The sequence below is a fragment of the Schistocerca serialis genome, chromosome 2 (assembly GCF_023864345.2).
Source record: "Schistocerca serialis cubense isolate TAMUIC-IGC-003099 chromosome 2, iqSchSeri2.2, whole genome shotgun sequence".
NCBI classification, from domain to species: Eukaryota; Metazoa; Arthropoda; class Insecta; order Orthoptera; family Acrididae; genus Schistocerca; species Schistocerca serialis.
Window position 1 is genome coordinate 743,250,467 of NC_064639.1, and position 25,133 is coordinate 743,275,599.

Genomic DNA, 25,133 nt, shown 5'->3' on the forward strand with positions numbered 1-25,133 from the left:
ATGTTACCCATTTAGGAGGATCGGAGAAGCCTGCTGTTGTTACTCAGGTGGAGGCGATTGATAACCAGGAAGCACTAACTGTCGACCCAGATGATGTATTGCCTGACGCCTCTCTTGTCCATCGATCTGAACTCCAGCGGTTAAGGCAGTTGAGGCTCCTTTTTTGTCACCTATTTAGGATAACGTTCAAAAGCCACCTACGTCTCCGACTGCAGATGCTCTACTGCCAAGTTGTCGCTGTGACGCGTAAAAAGTAGGAACACTGATATTTCTGGGGCGGGGGTGAGAGGCCCCCCCTCCCCAACCCTCGGATTCCTCAGCAGACACGGTAATGGACCTCGACATACACTGGTGAGGTAATTCAGTAGGACGGCAGCTCGATTTTTGTTTCTTGTTGTTAAAGTATGTGGGCATATACATTCCATTCTTCGTCTATTTGGTTGGAATCGGAACTGCGGCTCGCTTCGTTGTACCAATTTACCTATGACTACTTGCCTACGTGGATGTCGTATTTTTACAAGAAGTTCAGTTCACTTGTTTTATGTCTCTTGTTTCTTTACTGTGTTTGATGTGGCTACCGAATTTTTCATTGTTTTTTAGGAACGGCTTTCCTGTTGAAGACGTTGAAGTTCTTGATAAGGGTCGAGGAATTGGGTGTTATTTTCTTCCTCAGACCTTGATGCTTCTTTCTGCAACGTCTGGCCACCGACTCCCTTCGGACCGTTCCCGGTTTTGTAAGGAAGGAGTGGTTTACTTCTTACAAGAAGTCCGCAGAGTGACGATTTTAGTTGTGTGTTGCTTCCTGTGGATCAGTCTCCCAATTTTAATATGTGTCAAGAATTGCAAGATTTAGTTCGTTCCTGGAGACTGCTAGACGTTTGGGTCCGTAAATATCCGATTCTTGTGAAATCTACACTTTGAGGATCCCTCACTAGATGAGTTGATCCTGGAAAGTGTGGAATCGTAGTCTTCCTTCAACTGCGCGATACGCCTCCATTTTGGAATGAGGGCTTCAACTGGAAAAGCCGAGTCTCCAACAAAACGTTGATACGTACGATATTGCAGCGCCTATGTTATTCAGATTACGATGCAAAGTTCTTTTGGACATGCATGCGTGTCCAAAGGAACAGGCACTGCCGCGATCACAGCTGTAGAATGGAATGACGACAGCGAAATTTTACGCCGGTCCGGTAGACGAAACCGGACTTCCCGCTTATCGCGAGTGGTTAATTTACCATTTGCCTATCCGTGCACGACTCACGGCTACACCCAAACTGGCATGTCCAAAGGAACTTTACATCGCAATCAGAGTAACACAGACATTGCAGTATCGCATTTATCTGCCGATAACGGGCAAGCGACTTTCACGTACAACGTCTAACCTGTACGGGAGTATAGGTCGTAGACGTATGGTTCACGACATATGGAAGTTTGGGTCTGCCTATGAGTCGTGCAGGGATAGCCAAATAGTAAAATAGTAAAGTACGCTCGCAGTAAGTGGCAAATCCGTGTTTGAGTCCCGACCCTGCACGAATTTTCATTGCCGTCGTTCCATTCTACAGCTGATGGTAGTCGTTACTCGCGATTGAGAGTTTGTTTGAACGCTGATATGATTCTTCGCTGATAGCGGGAATTTTGGAGGACGCCAGAGTTTTACTAACTTCTCTTACGTGATCTTTCAGATAGTGCTCACAGGCTACCCTGCGCACTGCGGGCGTCAGGGGTGCAATTATAGTTCAAGCAGCGTCAACTGGAATAGTTAGGGATGCGATCCAAACCAACTTCCTTGGTAGCGAATAAACTGATTTCTGTATATCATCTAATTCGACACCAGACTCGTCTTAGTGGTGCATGCAATACGTCTCTCAATACGGAGGACACCAATGTTGTGACAGCACAGGAGGACATATTACATGCCTCCCATCCATTCCATGACCACTATATAAGGTACCAGTTCCTGTCGATACGTCATCCGATTTGCTTGCTCGGACAATGGATCGAAGAATTATACCTGCTCACGATGCTGCGTTTTTAGTGTTTTTCAATGTGACGTTGTTTATGACCTTATTGTCAGACCGCCGCCTCGTAAATCGCAGGGCTTGGGTGGTCTGTGATTTGTGGTGATTCGAACTGACGCACTGCCATTCATGAACAGCATTCCAGGGCCTACTTTGCAACACGACAATTCCCACCCACACATTTAATATGCCATTTGTGAATTAAATTAGGAAGTTGAGTTAGACCCATTCAGGATACAGTGCTCAGGGTCCCATAAAAGACGGCCTTTTTTTATTTCGTGGCGTATCTTCATTAATCACCTTTGGCTCCTGAGAAGTGATCTGTTGCCATAACTTTACTGGGAAGATCAACAAAGTGAAGAGCCTTAAAGACGGGGTCCCGCAACTGTACCAGTTCTCCCGATATATGGTGCAAATCTCATCGAACTATGTTACTTGACAATAACACCCAGTGTGAAAGTTACTTTTGTCTTTATGTTTAACAAAGTAATGTAGTATCAACTTTATGAATTCTGGTTTTCTGCAATGATGATACACATAGATGCTCTGTGAGTTATAGGTGTAGTGATATCGAGAACTTCTACGGCTTTAGCTACTCTCAATTAGGTTGTTTGCAGTTTTGCTTCATCCTGAAACGAAGTTACATGTCTGTATCTCAGAACTTTTCAGGGATTACTGTCACGAGTCTGCATCTCTTATAATGTATATTCAAAAGATGAAAGAGAAAATGAAATAAAGGCTAGAGGTGGAGATAAAAATTTAAAAGATAAAGCATGTTCATATGCTTCATTTATTGTGGCAGTGCTTGAACTAAATAATTCTACCAAAATTTCAAACATTTCTTTGTAAGTTATTGATTCGCACACATAACACTGGTAAGCACTGAATTAAGTTCCACTTAGTTCAACACTAGCAGTGCATTGATGTTCTCTGTGAAGTGTGAGCCGGAAGGCTAGAGTTGGAAATAGAACTGTAAGAAATTTTGGACTTAAGCGCTCTGTCCAGCATTCTTTCAATGACCAAATTTTGTGCAGTCGAAACTTGGTCTTATCAGTTCACTTCCATCGTTCAAGCTTGTGTTGTACACACTTTTGTACAGAGAAATTGTAATACATGATGATGGGATAAAAGTGTTAGATTGGCGATAATAAATTGGAGTTGACGAAATATGTATGTAGTGGTGAAGAAAACATTAAACTTGCTTCTAGTACTGGAAACGTGTTGCGTGTACTTTCTTGCCATAGCGGACATTCTTACCCGAATTTAGCGTTTTATGTACATTCCATAATGGACCCAGTAACGAAGAAACACACTGCTTTGTATGAGGTGAGAGCTTCCAGTGGAAGAGCGAGACTATTTGCACGAAAAATGTTAATCGCAAGTCTGTGGTAGGAACTCACGATGTTTAGTCAATTTTTTGACGGTATGCATTTCAAACCTCGATTCAAAAGTTTAATGTGTTCTTCGGATTGAACTTCATAAATGTAGGAAGGTAAGTAGTAACTTGTACAACAGTAAAAGTTTACCTTGTTATCCGTACAAAAATGTGGTGACAGTTGTTAAAACAGTCATCAGATCGGCGTATTTGCGTAGACGCATTCATGTATTTTATGTGCTTAGGAAGGAACATAGCTTTCAATCAAACTATAAACAAATTCATATCATGTTTTATGATACAGTGTCAGAATATTTAAGATCTTATAGATACTAGTAATGCACATACTTGGATTACGATTGTTACCATTACGTAATTTATGACTTTTGTGTGTGTGTAGATTTCCCACTACATCAAAAAATCAGTACAATACCAAGTTCTAACATAATTATGTAATTATTAAATTCATCAGCGAGTTTTACAAATTCTTTTGATATAATTTTATATATGCAATTTCAGCATACACTGAAGTGATTCGTTTTGTACTGTCTTGGAAAAACTCTGTTTTAAGACTGAAGTACTTTCAAGAGGGAGTTTCAGTGGTGAATCGTACATAGATATCCAAAAAATTTCAACAGGCATCTACAGTATCAGATCGTGGAAATTACAAAAGGTAAGACAGTTAATGATCACACAAAATCTGCCCTATTCCTACGTCAGCTTGTCGATACGTTACAACCTCCTCAGAAACTTGTTCCTTCTTTTACTGATGCTAAAACTTATCATGTAATTCACTTGCTTGTGTGGAATGTTGAGTTTGTGACCTTTTTCCTTTAGGCCATTTTTAAGTTTGACTTATCCTTCCTCAATCAATGCATCATTTGCTGAATCATTTTTATTCTAAAACGGAGTCACGGGAATAAATAGGCTACGTATTTAAACTGCTGTTGATTTTCGAAGGAAGAGGAATATGAACACATCAATATTTACCTAGTATGCTTCTAAAAATTTTATATTAATCGTTTTATATTAATCGTTTCCAACAACAGAGGAAATCACTCATGACAGAGCAGAAAGCGGTGATGCTTCTAGTCCTTTGACAAATCTATGTGTTGTACTACTCGCAATCTACGTGTCATAACCAGTCTTGACGAACCTAGAAAAAACTATGTAAGTAATACAGAGTACGAATGTCTTTATTCCACAGAAGTGTATTTCTTACGAAGACATAATTTTAGAAATGTAGATACGATAGTCCGCGATTGATAAATCTGTGTTCTTCTGCGACACTGAATGCTCACATGCAGACGATACACACTGAATCGCCAAAGAAACTGGTATGGGTATGCGTATTCAAATACAGATATATGTAAACAGGCAGAATAAGACGCTGCGGCCGGCAACGCCTACATAAGACAACAAGTGTAAGGCGCAGTTGTTAGATCGGTTAATGCTGCACAGTGGTAAGTTATCAAGATTTAGCTGAGTTTCAGCGTGGAGTTTTAATAGGCGAACGAACGATGGGACACAACCTCTCCGAGGTAGCGATGAAGTCGTGATTTTCCAGTACGACCATGTACGTGTGTACCGCTTACCGTGAATATCAGGAATCCGGTAAAACATAAAATCTCCGATATCACTGCGGCCGGAGAAAGATTCTGGAAGAACGGGACTAATGACGACTGAAGAGAATCGTTCAGCGTGACAAGTGCAAATTGCTGCAGATTTCAATGTTGAATCATCAACAAGTGCCAGCGTGCGAACCATTCAAAGATACATCGTCGATATGGGCTTTCGGAGCCGAAGGGCCACTCGTGTACCTTTGATGACAGCACGACACAAAGCCTTACTCCTCGCCTCGTCCCGTCAGCATCGGCATTGGCCTGTTGATGACTGGAACAATATTTCCTGGTGGGACAAGGTTCGTTTCAGATTGTATCGAGCGGATTGATGGGTACGGCTATGGAGACAACCTCATGAATCCACGGGCCTTCATGTCAGTAGGGGACTGTTAAAAATGGTGGAGGCTCTGTAATGGTGCAGTGCGTGTGCAGTTTGTGATATGGGACCGCTGGTACGTCCAGATAAGACTCTCAAAGGTGACGTGTGCGTATACATCCTGCCTGATCATCTGCATCCATTCATGTCCATTGTGAATTGCAGCACACTTCGGCAATTCCATAAGGACAGTGCGACACCCCATACGTCCAGAATTGCTACAGATTGGCTCCAGCAACACGCTTCTAAGTTCAAACACTATAGCTGTCCACCAAATTCACCAAGCATGAACATTATCGAGCATATCTGGAATGCTTTGCAACGTGCTGTTCACAAGAGATTTCCAGCCCCTCGTACTCTTACCCCTGCAGGATTCATGGTATCAATTCCCTTCAGCGCTACTTTAAACGGTAGTCGAGTCCATGCCACGTCGTGTTTCGGCACTTCTGCGTGCTTGTGGGGACCCTAAACGATGTTATACAGGTGTAACATTTTCTTGGGTTCTTCAGTGTTTGTTTGCAGTATTCCTACAGAAAAGTTTCTTTCCAAGTTCAGGTTGCTTAATAGTAATGTATCGCCTAAAATAGAATTTATCTTTGGGGAAAGGTCAGTACAGAAAGTTTGTTGCATTATCAACAGGTCCATCAGGAGGAAAGGTTATGCAACCAGTCGGCAGTGTAGTGAAACTGAGACAAAATTAGTCTTTCGGCATCGACATAGTGGATGATAAAACCAACTTAAACTCATCATGAATCACTGTATCGTAGTTACACAGCAGGCAGTTAATCGAAGTCCCTTTTTAAATTACCATCTTTGTGAAATGTTGTCTTTTATCACATTACCTACTCGAAATTTCCAGTGTTCTTACTAAGTGTTCCACTGACTCTTCCACACCGTTAGAATTTTTCAGAGTGTTTTGGGTCCATCTGTGTTTTCTAGTAGATTTCGTTCCTTTCTTTTTTGTCGATGTAATTTTTAGCCCCTCTGCAACATAAAATTTCAAACCTTTACGTTTCTACATTTCCGGTTTTCCTACGGTTGACTTTCTTCTTATTTTAAAGTATGGTTCTACACAGATAGATACCAGTAACGTACTCCAATAGTTGATATTGGTATAGCGATTTTCCTTGGCCATCTGGCTTGGCAGACGGCAAAGTTAGTTCTGCCAATATGTGATACCTAGTTTTGATGCGTACTTCAACCACTGTTCTCCTTGCATCTTCAATTTGTCATTTTCACTTTGCATTACCTGTTGTATAACTGTCTGTTGACTCGACTCAGTTTTATTCAGAAATTTTTCGTAATGTCTGTGTACATTCGTTATCAACCATTTCCGGTTCTCACAATGTTTCTATGTTTTCTTGAATCTTATTGCCCATCCTTTACTGCCTCATCACCTGAGTGAAGAGAAAATCTCAAAGAGGATGTCTCTTTTGATTCATTCCTACTGTTTGTAACAACGGTAGACCAAATAATTGCTTGTATATTCGTAAGGATGCGGAAGGTAATTTGGATACTGTGAACACTGGTTTACATGCTATTGACAAGTTATCACACAGCTATATTGAAGCTGTGCAAGAATGTCGTTAGAGGCTGCCACGATCATAAAATCAGGAAACCTCATAGGCGAGGGTCGTGTATGAAGGGCGTTATCAGAGTTTCCACTCGCAGATGGTGGGCAGTGGCGTGTCGCAGTGCACTAGTTGGTAGTTGCCGCTGGCCGTGAAGGTCACGCAGTGGATGTCGGCGCTGCGAGTCTCCAGAGCACCTGGCGCCCAGTTCTGGAAGTCCAGCCACTCCAGCAGGCCACCTGGAAAAACACGGAGCCTGTGAGGTTCAGTTGTAGATTCTGATTTTGAGAAGCTTAGATTCACGACTGAGGTGCTACGTCCACGAGGTGGAACGATAAGACGCTTCTGTCACTAGTTCCATATTTGCCACAACAGTTAGTGTAATCGATGCGTAAGTACTTCATCGCTTTTTGTTAGTGCAGTTTCTTCGTTTCTTTCCTACGACCGCAGGCGATAACAGGAACGAAAATGGAGCGGCTCCTTTTACTGTGTTGCAAACAGTCGTTGGTGGGTGCGTGATAGATGATTCACATACCCAACGCGACGATTGAAGTAGTCCAGCGCATCAACTGGTACTAGATCAGAGGATTCGAAAGCCAGAGCAGTACATTAAAATCTATATCGTATTCTTCCAACTTTTAGGGGTCGCTTTTCGTTGCGTACCAAGCCAAAAAACCTTACTAAAAGTCGTCATGAAGATAACGTGTAATAAAGTACTACCCAGGATGATTTGTTAATGAAATAGGTAGTGTTGCACTTGTCATTCATAAATGAACCCGAAATGTGGTCTAGAAACATGCTCCAGGTCAGTGGAGCAGAATCCTGTTCATATGCAAGAACTAGAATAATTATTGTAACAGTAACATTTCAAGCATACTTTTGCTCGCGCTGTCATTACGTGACAGAGTAGTATACTAGGAGCAGTCAGAAAAACTACAAAGACCTTCCCAGGCGACGCAAGAGGCCGTGAAAAATGGGTTCAAATGGCTCTGAGCACTATGGGACTTAACATCTGTGGTCATCAGTCCCCTAGAACTTAGAAATACTTAAACCTAAGTAACCTAAGGACATCACACACATCCATGCCCGAGGCAGGATACGAACCTGCGAACGTAGCAGTCGCGCGGTTCCGAACTGAGCGCCTAGAACCGCGAGACCACCGCGGCCGGCGTGAAAAATGGGTCAGTAGCCAAATGGAATTTCAGTGAGAGAGGACTCGTGATGATGCAGTAGCAAACACAGAAGCTGTTGTGACACAATGAAGGGGCAGGGCACTTATGCTACCTATGTAGCAGTGACATCGCGCCAACAGGAATATATCACAATGCTGACTGCAAGGTGTCACAAGAAAGCCTAGGTTGGATGAAACAACTGTTCAAGGTACTGACTCTGCATAATACACCTGCTACCATTCCCGAAGGGCAGACACAGCTCGCTTTTAAGCTCCTGGGCTAACAAGAAAAGCTGGGCTAATGATGTCCTTAGCACCTTTCGGTAGCAGAGCCCAAGACCCCATCGTAAATAAATGCTACTTCAGTTTGGATGGAGTTTTACATAGTTTGCAGCCGTCCAACCAGGAGAGAGAACCTGAACCAGTCAATCCTCTGCTCGTGTAGTCAGCTTTGATTTTCTGTGATGTGGCACGTCTTGTGTAGAGGGACTTACGACACTGTGAGCTGCAGCACTGGCTACCAAAGCAAAACATATAGATTGATGGGGAGGTGCGTTACCACCACCTTGGAGGCCGTCTGGAGGCTTAACTAACAGGGCCTGGAACCAAATCGTCATCTTCCACCATGGAGGTGTGTCAATGCTACTGCTGTGCCACTTCTCCTATTGCTGCCCGTCTCTCTCCTATTTGAAGGCCACAGCCTTGTCTGCTTGATTTCACTTACACTGAGTGGCTCTGATAGACGACCTCTCGATGTGTAGTCTAAGAAGGCACCATCAAAGCCGTGGCCATCATCCCCCCTGAAGCTGTGCGTAGCCTCACTTGACACACGCATGGCTGTATGGTAATGCAGGGGAGGTTGCCAGCCTTTTGTCATCGCTGACTTCGTGTTTTAGTAACACTTTAGTGTGTCACCCAGTCATTTATCTTTCGAGTTGCCATGATCCACGTCCTTTGACTGTCAACTGTCGACCTAGACTTGCCCTTGAAACACCACCATAGCATCCTAGCCCCAGGGCGCTACAATTACCTACTGCTTCAAAGGACATTCTCATGATTACATATGTGATTCACAGATTAGTTTGGACACTAGTCTATCTTACGAATTCGTCTGGAAAACATTGTGACGTTACATATAAGGTGGATGCTGAATACATTGGCGCCAGTGATTTCATATAGGACGCCATCCTCTTGGAAGTGCAACTGTCTTCTAAGTGCTCGTGAAGAGCACATTTTTCGTAGTGAATGTGGAACTGAATTTCACATGCTAAATGGTGATGAACAACCAACACATGAATAACTTGGTTTAAGTGCACATGCCTCTTACATCCTGTTAAACGAACATGGGGCACTAAGGACGAAAAACTGAACTCGTTAAATGACAACCATTTACGTTGCTATTTTCCGGATGACGGTTTTCCAGAATTATATAGTGATCGAAAATTCGCCCTCGTACCAAATTTTTCAGTTGGTTGGTTTTCACCATTTCAGGAGGAACAGACACTATGATTTCTCTGACGCTGTTCATCTCTAGCACACTGCGCAATGTAATCCACATCTCAGTCCTCTGAAGCAGCCCCTCCCAACCTTTATGATACCATTACTCCTGAGTGCATTCAGACATTTAGCTAGTACCCGCTATCTGCCCCCCCCCCTCCCCGCCGTCGGTCGGTTGTTCCCCCGGCCCCCCTCTGCCACATTGTCACCAACTTTAGTAGCTAACTAAATTGTTGAATGAAAGTCTTTTCTTGGAACATTTTTATTTTTATAGTGATGAAAGATCAATGACATCTATTTTCTGTGTTTGTGTGTGTGTGTGTGTGTGTGTGTGTGTGTGTGTTTCAGAATGAATGACGAAGGAGTGAAGGAGTTTGTGCTGCATCGGAAATGCTACTCACAACTCCTTCTCAGTTAAGAAAGCTATCTATCTACAGAGAGAGTAGACACTTGTTTCAAAATATACTTTCCCTGGATTACTCCTCTCCCCCCCCCCTCCCCTTTAAAATCAACCAAATTAAAATGTGTGCACTATACCAACCGTTCATAAATCACTCGATTGCTGCACTCCCTACTTCTCAACTGGCAGAAATTGGAAGAATACAGGCCGTTAATGCTTTGAGTCTGACCACAGCCACTAATACTAATATAATAATAATAATACCATTTACATCACTATAATAGCCCGTATGTAGTTACTGCTGTGTCGTACTGTAATTAATTTACTTATCTGTTTCGAAGCGAGTAATTAAGTAATTAATGGGCTACTGCAGATACTGTATACAACTTAGAGAAAACGTTTTCTTGAGATATTTATCGTTTTTTATTCATACGAGTATGTCTCAATTTTATCATCAGCGATATACGGGCCAAAGCATAACATATGTCTAGTGGATGGACTATGTGAGGTATCTGTAACTTCGCCGCGAGGAGTGGCCGCGCGGTTAGAGGCGCCATGTCACTGATCGTGCAGCCTCTCCCGCAGGAGGTTCGCGTCCTCTCACGGGCATGGATGTGTGTGTTGTCCGTAGCGTAAGTTCGCTTAAGTGGTGTGTAAGTCTAGGGACCGATGCCCTCAGCAGTTTGGTCTCTTAGGAATTCACACACATTTGAACATTTCTGTAACCTCTATTGCATTAATAGTAAAGTTGACAAAATGTATTTATTGATAACTTATATAATCAGTAGTAGAGTCTTACAAAATTGTGATAATAGTAATGATGTTCCGAAAATTTGTGACTGAAACAGAATCCCTCAGAAAATTTCATTTTACCGCTCAGGGGGTAATTACTTCCAGATTGGGAGCCACTGCTCCATACGCTTGCTCCGTGATGACAAGCTGCAGCTCAACCCAGACACCTGCCTACAGGGTGTAATACCTGCTTATATGATCTCTGTATTCTAGTTGTGAAAATATAGAAGGACGAGGGAAATAATGACTTAGCTCAGTAATAATCAGCTTCTGAGACAGGTACAATTCATACACATGAACATTTGTGAAAATTTAAAAGAACGATACCTATGACTATAGCGAGCTAGATGCCACAGATTAGGCAAACAAAAATACGTAGTATTACATAGCTGAATATGATCTTCGAGCGAAAACAGCATTCTGCAACCAGAGACTTCCGCTAACGGGAAAATAAAGAGAGACCTACCTTGTTCCTAGGAAGTGTTCCCCTATACAGAATGAGATTTTCACTCTGCAGCGGAATGTGCGCTGATATGAAACTTCCTGGCAGATTAAAACTGTGTGCCCGACCGAGACTCGAACTCGGAACCTTTGGCAAAGGTCTCGAGTTCGAGTCTCGGTCGGGCACACAGTTTTAATCTGCCAGGAAGTTTCGTTCCCCTATACAGTTTGAATGTGAATGCACCAAACATTAACAGTCGTTGCAGGAGTATAGTGATGAACTCGTTACGGTCTCACCAATTCAGAGACGTCTTTGATGGGTGACTTGACAGGCGAACATGAGAGCTAAGGAAGGAGTGCTTTATTTGTTTCTGGAGAAGATCTTCACACGGCTCAACACTCGTGGCCGGGGAACACATCGCCCGCAATGAATCGAAGTTGCTTTTATCTACAAGCAGTATCATAATTATAGCCTATCACTGAAATAAGGTGGCTAGCTTTACTGTGTAATTTGTCAACCACGTATTTGTTCTGCTCACCATGTACAGTTTCGAAGACACCAGCTTGCCGGCGGTCATCGATGCCGACGTAGATCTGCTCCACCTGTGGGTACATGTCGAAGGCTTGCACCAGCGCGTCCGCCTCCTGCTGCGTGTCGGGCACCACGACGTGGCCCCCCGACGCCTGGCACTGCTGCTCCGCTCCGGGGTACGGCAGGAGCTGTGCCAGCGGCATGTAGAAACCTGGAAACACACATGCGCATGCAAGCCACCAATGTTGAGCTGATGGTTAGTTTTTGCGTTTCATCCAGAAAGAAAAAGGCCAAAGGCGTCGCCGGCCGCTGTGGCCCAGCGGTTCTTGGCGCTTCAGCCCTGAACCGCGCTGCTGCTCCCGTCACAGGTTCGAATCCTGTTTCGGGCATGGATGTGTGTGATGTCCTGAGATTAGTTAGTTACTAGTTCTAAGTCAAGGGGACTGATGACCTCAGATGTTAAGTCCCATAGTGCTTAGAGCCATTTGAACCATTTGAGCCTAAGGCGTCCTCTCTGTACAGTTCACATGACTGTAAGAAGCTGTATATGTAATTAGTCCCGTAAACAGGGAATGAGTGTCGGGGGAACAAATGCAGGAATCCTGCACCACCGCTCATGGAAAGGTCCGAGTGGATGTGTTTTGCCTATGTCTTCCACCGGCATATTATGAAATAACAAGTGGGTAATGTGTCGTGTGGGTCGCTGCGACGAATGCCTGTAAAGCGTAGTGTTGAGTTTGTGTTCTTATGGGTGAAGGCAAGGTAGGGGGTGAAACCTGGCGCTGGCGCATAGCCCACTCCCCTAGACCGGTATGAAGTTGGCCGCCTAGCTTAACCCCCCTATCTGATGGATGTATCACCATCGACAGTATCACATGCCCTCACTTCAGGAGACATTGGAGAGTGGTGATCAGAAACTTTAGACCACTGTCACTGTTCCACCGGCTGGTCGAATACTGGCAATAAAAATTTCATCCACCACCATGATTCGAACAGGCTTATCTCTAAGTCAAGTGCCAGCGCACAGATCTGCATTAGCGGGATCGGCTGTGGAGACGAGTACAGGAAGCTATACTACTGGCCATTAAAATTGCTACACCATGAAGAAATGCAGATGATAAACGGGTATACATTGTACAAATATATTATACTACAACTAACATGTGATTACATTTTCATGCAATTTGGGTGCACAGATCCTGAGAAATCAGTACCCAGAACAACCACCTCTGGCCGTAATAACGGCCTTGATACCCCTGGGCATTGAGTCAAACAGAGCTGTGATTGCGTGTACAGGTACAGCTGCCCATGCAGCTTCAACAAGATACCACGGTTCATCAAGAGTAGTTACTGGTGTGTTGTCACGAGCCAGTTGCTCGGCCACCATTGACCAGACGTTTTCAGTTGGTGAGGGATCCGGAGAATGTGCTGACCAGGGCAGCAGTTGAACAGTTTCTGTATCCAGAAAGGCCCGTACATGCGGTCGTGGATTATCCTGCACAAATGTATGGTTTCGCAGGGATCGAATGAAGAGTAGAGCCACGAGTCGTAACACATCTGAAATGTAACGTCCACTGTTCAAAGTGCCGACAATGTGAACAAGAGGTGACAGAGACGTGTAACCAATTGCAGCCCATAGCATCACGCCGGGTGATACACCAGTATGGCGATGACGAATACACGCTTCTAATGTGCGTTCACCGCGATTTCGCCAAACACGGATTCGACCATCATGATGGTGTACACAGAACCTGGATTCATCCAAAAAGAATGACGTTTTGCCATTCGTGCATCCAGGTTCGTCGTTGACTACACCATGGCAGGCGCCCCTGTTTGTGATGCAGCGTCAAGGGTAACCGCAGCCATGGTGTCCGAGCTGATAGTCCATGCTGCTGCAAACGTCGTCGAACTGTTCGTGCAGATGGTTGTTGTCTTGCAAACGTCCCCATCTGTTGACTCAGGGATCGAGACGTGGCTGCACGATCCGTTACAGCCATGCGGATAAGAAGCCCGTCATCTCGATTGCTAGTGATACGAAGCCGTTGGAATCCAGCACGGCGTTCCGTATTACCCTCCTGAACCCACGGATTCCATATTCTGTTAACAGTCATTGGATCTCGACCAACGCGAGCAGCATCGTCGTGTTACGATAAACCGCAATCGCGATAGGCTACAATCCGACCTTTATCAAAGTCGGGAACGTGATTGTACCCATTTCTCCTCCTTACACGAGGAATCATAACAACGTTTGACCAGGCGAAGCCGGTCAACTGCAGTCTGTGTGTGAGAAATCAGTTGGAAAATTTCCAAATGTCAGCGCGTTGTAGGTGTCGCCACCGGCGCCAACCTTGTGTGAATGCTCCGAAACGCTAATCATCTGCATATCACAGCATCGTCTACCTGTCGGTTAAATTTCGCATCTTTTGGACGTCATCTTCGTGGTGTAGCAATTTTAATGGCCAGTAGTGTATATATCAAGCAAAAATATTTTTTTCGTATCGCGTAGAAGATTTATGACGTCACAGCAGCTATGGGATGTCAGTAGTCCAGCAACACTCGTTATCTATTATCGGAGTTGTAGACTGCCTATTCTAAAGCTACTCATTTGCTACTGATAAAATAAGCCTTTATTGAGAACGAAGTTTTTCGCGGCGGCACTTATGTATAAAATATTCTCGGTATTCTTGCCACGTCAGTTCTGGATAAAATCTCGAGCTTTCGACGATTACCTCCATCGTCATCGTCAGGAGCTGACTGTCTCTACTGCTGCTATGGTAGCCTCTATATAGCCCGAAGACGGCTTCTGATTGGTCGGATTCTGATTGGTCGGCGATTACGTGCTGCTGTCTCAGACGGTGTCACTGTGTGCGCCGGTGGCGCCACCGCTTCCGTTTAAACGTAAACCTTGGAAGGAACGTCTCTGCTGCTTCTCTGCATCAAGCGCTCGTTTCCACGCACAGCTCAGATGGTATCCGCTATCGCGGTTAAAGTTCTTTTGGCTCATTCTGATTTCAACAGCCTCCTTAATAACAGAATCCCAGTACGTGGAGGCATGGGACAGAATTTTAGTTTCATCGAACAATATTTTGTGTTTGTTCGTGAGGCTGTGCTCCGCAATTGCCGATTTCTCAAGCTCTCTATTTTTTTTTTTTTTTTTTTTTAATGTGGCGTTGGTGTTCTGCACAGCGGTCGGAAACGGTACGAATAGTCTGACCTATATAATTGCTTCCACACTCACAGGGTATATTATAAACACCGGGGACCCTGAGGTCGAGATTGTCCTTAACAGGGCGCATCATCTCCTTAATTTTCTTAGGAGGACGAAAAATCGGTCTAATCCCACGTCTACGCAGGACTCTTCCTATTTTGCTGGAAATTGCGCCACAAAAAGGAAGAACCGCAATCGGTGTTTCATCCTGTGAGGTTGCAGCATTATCACGTTTCCTTCTTTTGGAGAACGCTGCCTTTATATCGCGTGCACTATAGCCGTTCTTTCGGAACACGTTCTTTAGGTGATTAATCTCGAACCTTAAGTGGTCCTCGTCAGAAACAGTTCTGACGAGGACCACTTAAGGTTCGAGATTAATCACCTAAAGAACGTGTTCCGAAAGAACGGCTATAGTGCACGCGATATAAAGGCAGCGTTCTCCAAAAGAAGGAAACGTGATAATGCTGCAACCTCACAGGATGAAACACCGATTGCGGTTCTTCCTTTTTGTGGCGCAATTTCCAGCAAAATAGGAAGAGTCCTGCGTAGACGTGGGATTAGACCGATTTTTCGTCCTCCTAAGAAAATTAAGGAGATGATGCGCCCTGTTAAGGATAATCTCGACCTCAGGGTCCCCGGTGTTTATAATATACCCTGTGAGTGTGGAAGCAATTATATAGGTCAGACTATTCGTACCGTTTCCGACCGCTGTGCAGAACACCAACGCCACATTAAAAATAGAGAGCTTGAGAAATCGGCAATTGCGGAGCACAGCCTCACGAACAAACACAAAATATTGTTCGATGAAACTAAAATTCTGTCCCATGCCTCCACGTACTGGGATTCCGTTATTAAGGAGGCTGTTGAAATCAGAATGAGCCAAAAGAACTTTAACCGCGATAGCGGATACCATCTGAGCTGTGCGTGGAAACGAGCGCTTGATGCAGAGAAGCAGCAGAGACGTTCCTTCCAAGGTTTACGTTTAAACGGAAGCGGTGGCGCCACCGGCGCACACAGTGACACCGTCTGAGACAGCAGCACGTAATCGCCGACCAATCAGAATCCGACCAATCAGAAGCCGTCTTCGGGCTATATAGAGGCTACCATAGCAGCAGTAGAGACAGTCAGCTCCTGACGATGACGATGGAGGTAATCGTCGAAAGCTCGAGATTTTATCCAGAACTGACGTGGCAAGCCTTTATTGTGAGACACGTGTAAGATACATTTTACACTTTGTAGGTTGGAAAGGTACTCCTCAACGAGAATATCACAACAGTGTGCAAGTCCACATTACACTGGTTTTCTACAAACAGGTTCCAAGTTCTTACTCGAGATAGTACTGCTTGAAACTAGAAACACAGTCCCATAAACATTAGTTTGGGTATGTATCACTTTGTTTTCTGATTGTAATCCGTCTGTTAATATTTATACGTGGATATCCCACACTCTTATACATCCTTGAGCCCTCGTTCTCAATGAACCACGCAATTTTGTGCACACACGTGGCTTCTCTCGGATATAGTAACGTGGCATGGGACGCATGTTCGAATAACGTGTGGACGAAGTCGATGGTTGTAGAACATAGTAGTTCGTTTAAATGTCTGCGTAACAATAAATGAAAGAGAGTGAGGCCAGATGAACCGAGACGCCATGCTACTGGATCTCATCGACCAACCCATTACTCAATGAAAGTATGTCAGGCGTGGATAATCTGTCGAGCTGAAATTGGTCAAGTGTACGGCCGTATGCGTGTTTCATCCACAGGTTAACCCCGACGCTGATAAGCAAACATGTATCTTGTTCCCGAGACATCTTGAAGGTTCTCGTATGTCCGCTCATAGCTACAGTGATACTTCATTTTTCTCGCCTTATCGAGCTATGGACTGTGATTCTTCAGCACTTCGTCTTAGAATGCATTGGAAGAATTTTAATCTGTCCTCAGAGCAGGCGTGTGCTGTAATGGATATGGATAAAGTAACCAAAGTAGCCACTCGACTTACATAAGGGCACCTTCAGCAAAATCATTTACTTGGAAACTTAGGCCGTGAACATCACCTACGCATCACAACACTCATTTTTCCATAGCGGGCATGGGGACGATGCTAGGTCCTAGTCTTTGCTGCGCATGGTCCTATGTCTGGAAGCCGCTTGAACTGCATGCTGTATCAACCAGAGATCGCGGTGCCTCATCAAAGTCACATTAGCAAGGGCTCGCCGCAGTCCGGAACGACGTGTGGAAGACGGACCTGAAGAGCATGCCTTTAACCTCAGCGCAGCAGTGCCCTCGCGCTAAGATCAGCATAGAGTCGAGCAAGCGACAGTTGACCCGAAGTTCGTAGCCTCTGCTCCAGTAGCCAACAACATATTGAAGGAACAGTGACTGAAGTTTCAGATGAACATGTAGACTACTTTAGTTAAAGACGAACATTATACTTCAAGAGAACAGTTTGTGATCGTGTGCATCAAGTGATGCTTTCGTGGTCAATGACAGTTATAAATATTGCACGCCCTCCTGTTCCAAAGAACAGTCTCCGGTTAAGTAACTCTTCTTATTCATTCATGTAATGAGGTGAACTAAGATTTCATCCCCTTAAAACGAACAAAGATCGAGCAGCAAGAAGGAAAGCTACACCACGGAAAACAGACCGTTCTGAACACAAATAAAATTGGCTACATTTCAGTGAGTTTTTCTGCACATGTAGTCATAAGACTCTTCTTATAGTTTCCACCAGTGACAGCTCCAGTAGGATTAACTGACACTTTTCTTAAAAACGCCGTATATATAAAGACGTACTATTAACAGAGTTGAAACGCATTTATTTAATGACAGTACGGTTTAAGCAGTGTCCCTGTTTTCTTCCTCAATCTAAGATTATTATTTAAAATGCGAACTTTCGGCAGTTTCAGTTAGCGGTAGGGATTTTTGACTTTTCCATCATGGAAATAACAATGAATACTATCAGCAATATTTACCGCATTCCAAAATCAATTCATGGCTTTTGGAGATCAATGAACTGAAAATAAGTCAACGTACATATTTTCTTGCACTGACAATAATGATGAGCACCAGAGATAAGGTAGAAAATATTAACAAAAAATGGAAGGTATCCTCTACAATCTGGAAATGTTCAATTACGTCTGAGAGGTAACCGGTCTCAGCTTGTGATACTGTGTGTGCACTGTACCCTTCTTTGGGAAAATGTAACCGTACAAAATGCGAATAATTAATGTGGAAAATAGCAGCGTTCCTGTTGCGTACAAACATATTCATACTATAACATTCTTTGTCTGGGTGTGACAAGGAGTTCTGTGCATTCCGACAATAGCTCTGTACTCCACGCGTGCCCGTCAGGTTTCTCCAGATATGCGTGTTGATGTTTAATTCTTTTAAAAGCTTTTGGTTTACTTGAGCACTAATCGCCAGTTCCTAAATAGCTGCATTGTTATTTCTCCACCTTCGGGTGCCACGCGGACTTAAGATTACTATTCAGTTCAGAGTCGTAAGTTCAACTAAATAAAGAGAGATGACGAAATGCAGTTCATAATAATTCTGTAAAATCCAGTGTTATCATTGTGCTTACTAGGTGACCTAAAACTAAATATTACAGCAAATCTCTCACACAATCACACTATGAACCTCTAAGTTGTTTTCTACGGAGTTAAGGAAAAGAGCATCAATTATTTGGTGCACATACTTTAAAACTATCATCTTATGAAACCACATTTTCTCATTTAGTCTCTAAGAGTTAGACAGATTATCTGCTTCATTTAGTACACAGTTTACTACTTACAAACGCTAGAAGCAATATTGTTTGACATTCATCATCCCCAATATTGGATTTAATTCAAGGGATATACATATATAAAAATACCTCCCCTGTACGGGAATATACATAATGCATGTAGATGACAGGTTGTGGACATCTGGTTCACGACATACGGAAGTGTTTGTGTCTGGACGTGCGTGGTGCCAAATGGTAAATAGACCACACGGGATAATCGGGAGATCTGGGTTATAGTCCCAGTCGCCACAAATTTTCGTCGTCTTCATTCTATTACGTAGCTGATGGTAGCCCATATTCGCAACTGCGAATACATTTCATGCGTTTCATAACGGCTGTAGTCGCATCAGCCCTGCTCCTTCGGACATGCATGCATGCTCGAAAAACTTTGCGTCTTAATTCAGTATAACACAGGCACTGCAATATCGAATAAAAGATAGGGGTGAACGACGGCTGCAGTAATATGTACAGGCGAAAGGACGTTGAACTGTTGACCAACTCAGTTCCCAGATTAACCAAGTGCCTCCTCAAGGACGTTCAGCGAACGTTGCTGCATACGGACTTCCGCAGCAGGTGCCTGGTTCATAGACCCATACTGACTGCTGCTCATCTGCGACGAAGGCTGGATCTGCACGCCAGTCCCGCAACTGGGCGTCCACATAATGCCGACACCGGTCCTTTTCAGATGATTCAAGTTTTATTTTCCATCGGACAAATGACTACTGGCGTGTACGGCATGAAGCGTCTGGAAACAAACACCCTGCACAGTAGTCGGAAGGGTTCAAGCTGGAGGGTATTCTCTTGGTGATCTCGTCATTTTGGAAGACACAAAGATTCAACACTGTTATGCTCCCATGCTTGAGGGCCCTCTCCAGCTCTACATGTAATTTATTTTTCCTCGGCAAGATGGCATCTACCAGCTGGACAATGCAACGTGTCCCACTGCTACGGAAGTTTGAAAAATATCAGGATGAGTTTACCATATTTCCATCGTTACTAAACTCTCCAGATTTTCATCCAATCGAGAATCTGTGGAACCACATTCATTGTGCTATTCGGACGGTGGATTTTCAACTGAGAAACCAAGCGCAGCTGCCTATGGCACTGGAGTCGACATGGATCCACACTGCTGTCGGTACATTCCAGAATCTCACTCACGCTCTTTCTGCACGTTTTGCAGTTTTCCGTGCTGCGAAAGGTCTTGACAGGTGGTCACACTAATGGTACTGGACAATGTAGCTTTGTGTTCTTACTTTACTGTGACTCATAGGGTGTCTAATTATGCTGATGCTGCAACCCACAACAGTAAGTATATACTTTTACATACTGTATACGTTCTGGTCATCAAACACTAATATAACTTAAATCGATGGAACATTGTCTCCACAGGAAATAAATGGGCACAAGAAAACAAAATAGACTGACCTGAGCCCTGAAGTTCGGCGCCAACTACAGGATACAATTCGTGACACTGGGTAATAATAGGTGCAAGTTCCATTAGTGTTCCGCACGATATAGTCCACGGCAGCATACGTATCCAGAGGTAAGGTTTCGGCCTCTATCATCTGTGGCCGGGCATTCCCCAAAGTCTCGCGGCAGGAAAGCAGAGCAACAATACGATATCGGAAGAGTTCAAGGAATGTCGTTCTTATAATTGTGTGACAGTGGCGGTGAGAGGGCGGCGGCTGGGCGTAGCTGGCGATATTCTGTGAGAATAATTCGTTGGCGCCCACCTACGTAGGGAGAAATGATCATCGCATCAAAATGTCAGAAATCAGAGCTCGCACGGAAAGGTGTACGCTTTCGTCTTTCCAGCGATACAGAAAACAAAAGGAGAAAAGACCGACTGAAGGTCTTCTTCAGCCAGTAACAATAATAACACTAATAGTAAAATACAATGGATTAAGCAGATGCTGACGATGATGATGATGATGATGGTGATAATGATGATGATTATGTTGAGTGGTGGTGGCTATCGGAAAATGAAAACAAGCGTGTAATACTTATTCTACAACTTGTCTTATGAGATGTCTGTTGCAAAAATCACTTCTTTGATTATTTCTGGTGTTCTGCGTCAACAAAGCATAAAATCAGCCGTCCTATAAAGATACACACGTTCAGCAGCAAACAAAGTGCAGACAGCGAGAATGAAAAAAGACTCGACTGCTTACCGAGACCGGCGACGAAACTGTATTTGGAGTTGACGGGCGCGCTAAGGGGTCTTTCGCAGAAGTAGGCGGCAGGTTGGCCGCAGTCGCGGCTCCGGAGAGCGGCCGCCTGTGGTCCCTTGATCTGCAGCTCCAGACACTGCTGGCGTGGAACCGACTGTGGCGTCCCAGGCGGCCAGTTCCCAGACAACACCGTTTCAACATCTTCCCCTGCCAAGACACACATTTATCAAACTGTTTAAAGGTAGTCTCCTTACAACTGGACTAAATAATTTCTGAGCTGTTACAAAATCTAGCATATTGCTGGTAAAGCGAGAAACTTTAAAGATGATCTGCTCCTACATTTGGTGCCAAGTGAGGAAAAAGTCTTTTGCTAATTTTTTTTACTGTCAATGACAGCAACTACCTCAGCTCAGCGTCTCCTACAGTATATATATTCTTTATCAGAATCTGCTCCTCATGGATACAGGCAACACAAGTTGTGAAGTTGCTGGTGATCAGATGGTAACTGTTCCAAAATTAGGGTGTTTCAAGGAAACTGAACGCTCTGGTTGTGTCCCAAACTGCTGAAGGTACTAAAATAACAAGTATTTCTTTAAGTTTAACTCTTCTTTTCTTAGGTCATGTCTGTCTGAACAAAATAAGAGAATGGATCCGTCTTCGGCTAGCACTTCTATGTTGCGATCACCAAAACTAGTTGCAGCGAGATACCGCGATCTCCAGCGGGCTTCTTTATTGTAAAATACGAAAATTAATACCTGTAGGATTTCATTAAGAAAAACGTTATTATTTTTGTTCTGTTGGTTTCCAGATATATATATATATATATATATATATATATATATATATATATATATATATATATATATATATATGTAAGTACATTTGTAATGGCAGAGCACAGTCTGTTAAATCAACATAAGATTTTGTTTGAACAAACGATAATACTTGCTAACGCATCCACCTAAAGGGGTTTGTAATCAGAGAAGCAGTTGAAATCTGACTCTGTGAAAATAACTTAAATAGAGACACCGGCTATGCACATAGCAAAGCACGCAAGCTTGCAGACTAATAAAATTGTACATCGGAAGATCATTTCATATAGGCCTGGCTGGCTTCTTAAGTATTGGCTACGTTACAATCCAGGAGGCCAACCGACACGTATGATACATTACCCCTATACAAACCAAGTTAGAAAGTTCGGATGAATGAAACCAGGAATTTCTGGTGAAAATAATGTTCAGAACTCAGATAGTTTTAAATTTTAAGAGAAGTGAATTTATTCCAATTGAAATAACAATTATCACAGTCAATAACTTTTCATCGATGAAATAATAACTCTTTGAGTGAGAGCTGAAATGAAACGGAACTTTATCTCACATTCGAGTAAACTTTCGAATAAAACATGCGGAAATAATGGAATTTCGTGCAGCGCATGTCTTAATTCAAAGATCAGCGATTGCGAAATGTTTAATTCTAAGTGCAGATCACTCTTAAAAATCGCGGTAGTAACGTTTTTAGACTCAGATAAGATCGCCTAATGCCATATATTCATAGTCCACATGTTGAAACTATTTCAGACTATTCGCTAGCGACACATGCGAACATCACAAGTCCATGACTCAATCCCTGAAGTAATTTCAACGCCCTGAAGAAGCGACCTACTGCCCCACGTATTCACACTGCAAGATCTCAAGCATGACTGCAAAACGAACGTTACAACCTCCTCAGAAACTTGTTCCTTCTTTTAATGATCCTAAAACTTAGCATGTTATTCACTTGCTTGTGTGGAATGTCGAGTTTGTGACCTTTTGCCATTAGGCCATTTTAAGTGTGACTTAGCCTTCCTCAATCAATGCATCATTTGCTGAATCATTTTTATTCGAAAATAGAGTCACGGGAATAAATAGGCTACGTATTTAAACAGGTGTTGATTTTCGACAGAAGAGGAATATGAACACATCAATATTTACCTACGACGCTTCTAAAACTTTCCTAATAATAGTTCTAAATTATAGTTAAGTGTTTTGCAACAACAGAGGAAACTTCTCATGAGGTTTAACATTTAAATTACTGCTAAAGTGAATGTTCTTACCTCTACCTTGATTTTCGGTGCAACTGAAGTCAATCAGATAATGCGAGTATGAGAAATCATACGTTCTAACATAGAACATATCATAATTATCTGATAATGAAGCCACAAATTTAATTTTCATAATACGCATGTTTTTTAGTTCATATTGTCATATCTGTTAACGACAATTGCTCATACTTTGGAGACGTTATGTTGCTTGTCGAAAAACCACAACATCAATTTAAAAAAAACAATGACTTTTAAGTAAAAGGTACTCTAAGATAATTTGCATATGTATGTGAAACCAAACAGAACAATACATAGTGACATTTTTCGTAATGTAATGTAACGATGTTAAGTTTTAGAATAGGAAGGCTGGCTTAAATTGGCGGTATTTTGCTGCAACAAGTTTGGAAGTTAAAAAGTATTTGCATCAGGATACACCCACATTCTTATATTACCACGCTGAGATGAAAGTATTTATTGGTTGGTTAAGACTGCAACACTATATACATGTTATACTAAGCAATAAAGCCTTTTTAAATAAATTTTTCCTAAAGCCTTTGATAGCTTTTGAAACTGAGGGAAGAGCGGTATAAAATTGTCAGTGCCTACACTTAAACTGCCAACGGGCTTACCGCAGTGGTAACACCGGTTCCCGTCAAATCTCCGAAGTTGTCGGGCTGGGCTAGCACTTGTATGGGTGACCATCCGGTCAGCCGAGTGCTGTTGGCAAGCGGGGGGCGCTCATCCCTTGTGAGGCAAACTAAGGAGCCACTTGACTGATAAGTAGCGACTCCGATCTTGAAAACTGACATATGGCCGGGAGAGCGGTGTGCTGACCACATGCCCCTCCAAATCCGCATCCAGTGACGTCTATGGGCTGAGGATGACACGACACGGCGGCCGGTAGGTACCGTTGGGCCTTTATTGCCTGTTAGTACACTTAAACTGTTGTAAAATACATCGGAAAATACGGTAAAGTTGAAGGGTAGCACTAGAACGGCACTAGAATTATTGTATCATTGCAACGAAGTTATCGAATACTGTCAATTGGCGAAAATATTGATCCGATATCTTGAACTGTTTGTGAAATAGTACTGGTGTTGAAGATACATGGCTCAAACTGTATTAAGTCTGATGTCCAGGAGTCTCGAACCACACTAGTAGGAGACGAGGTACTGGCAGAACTGAAGCTGTGAGGACAGATTGCGAGTCTTGCTTGGGTAGCTCAGTAGGTAGAGCACTTGCCCGCGAAAGGCAAAGGTTCCGACTTCGAGTCTCGGTCCGGCACACAGTTTTAATCTGCCACAAAGTTTCATATCAGCGCACACTACGCTGCAGAGTTAAAATCTCATTCTGCACACTAGTAAATAGTCCTTCACGTCTGACTACTGTTTGATCAGTTTTCAAAAAATATTATCTGATCAATAACTGAGCTGTCAAATGTAAGCCAAAATTAGTACATTTTGTATGACAGAAAACATATTACATCTTTTAAATTTAACATTAGGCTTATCTTCCTAAGGATCACAACAGTTTTCTGGCCAGTCTAATATTCTATACGCGACTTTCTAGTAACCTGTGCTAACCTCTTCATCTTTGAATAGCATTTTAGACTCAGTATTGTCAAACATTTGTTACATATATTCCGAACTATGCACTCCTCTACAGTTTTTGCCCTTTTGGCTCCCTCTAGTACCATGGAGTGGCATGGTATCCTTTGATCATCTTCCTTTCTTCGCAGATTCTGCAGGGAACCTCTTTGTCATCGTATCAGGGGCTTTTAGTTTAAATACCGTTGTGTAATTCCTAATTATAAAGGCATGATTTCTCTTTCTTTTTGTTTGAGGTGTCTATAGTTTTACCATCGTTTGCACAAAGAACAGAAATGTCACTTACAACGTAGACCAACTGGCGTAAGTCCGCCCCCGGTAGCTGAGTGATCAGCGCGACAGAATGTCACTCCTAAGGGCCCAGGTCCGATTCTCGGATGGGTCGGAGATTTTCTCCGGTCAGGGACTGGGTGTTGCGTTGTCCTAATCATCATCACTTCATCCCCATCGCCGCGAAAGTCACCGAAGTGGCGTGAAATCGAAAGACTTG

General features: G+C 43.2%; 1 protein-coding gene across 1 annotated transcript in view; it reads right to left on the reverse strand.

The window, feature by feature from the left end:
- Positions 1-6,658: 6,658 nt before the first annotated feature.
- LOC126457949 (uncharacterized) overlaps positions 6,659-25,133 on the reverse strand; it is a 55,727-nt gene continuing 37,252 nt past the window's right edge. Inside the window, exons 5-7 of the mRNA XM_050094680.1 lie at positions 20,957-21,163; positions 11,803-12,006; positions 6,659-7,201 (exon numbers count right to left, since the gene is read on the reverse strand). Coding sequence (XP_049950637.1) covers positions 7,044-7,201; positions 11,803-12,006; positions 20,957-21,163 — 569 coding nt within the window. The 3' untranslated portion in view covers positions 6,659-7,043. The remainder of the gene's footprint in view (positions 7,202-11,802; positions 12,007-20,956; positions 21,164-25,133) is intronic.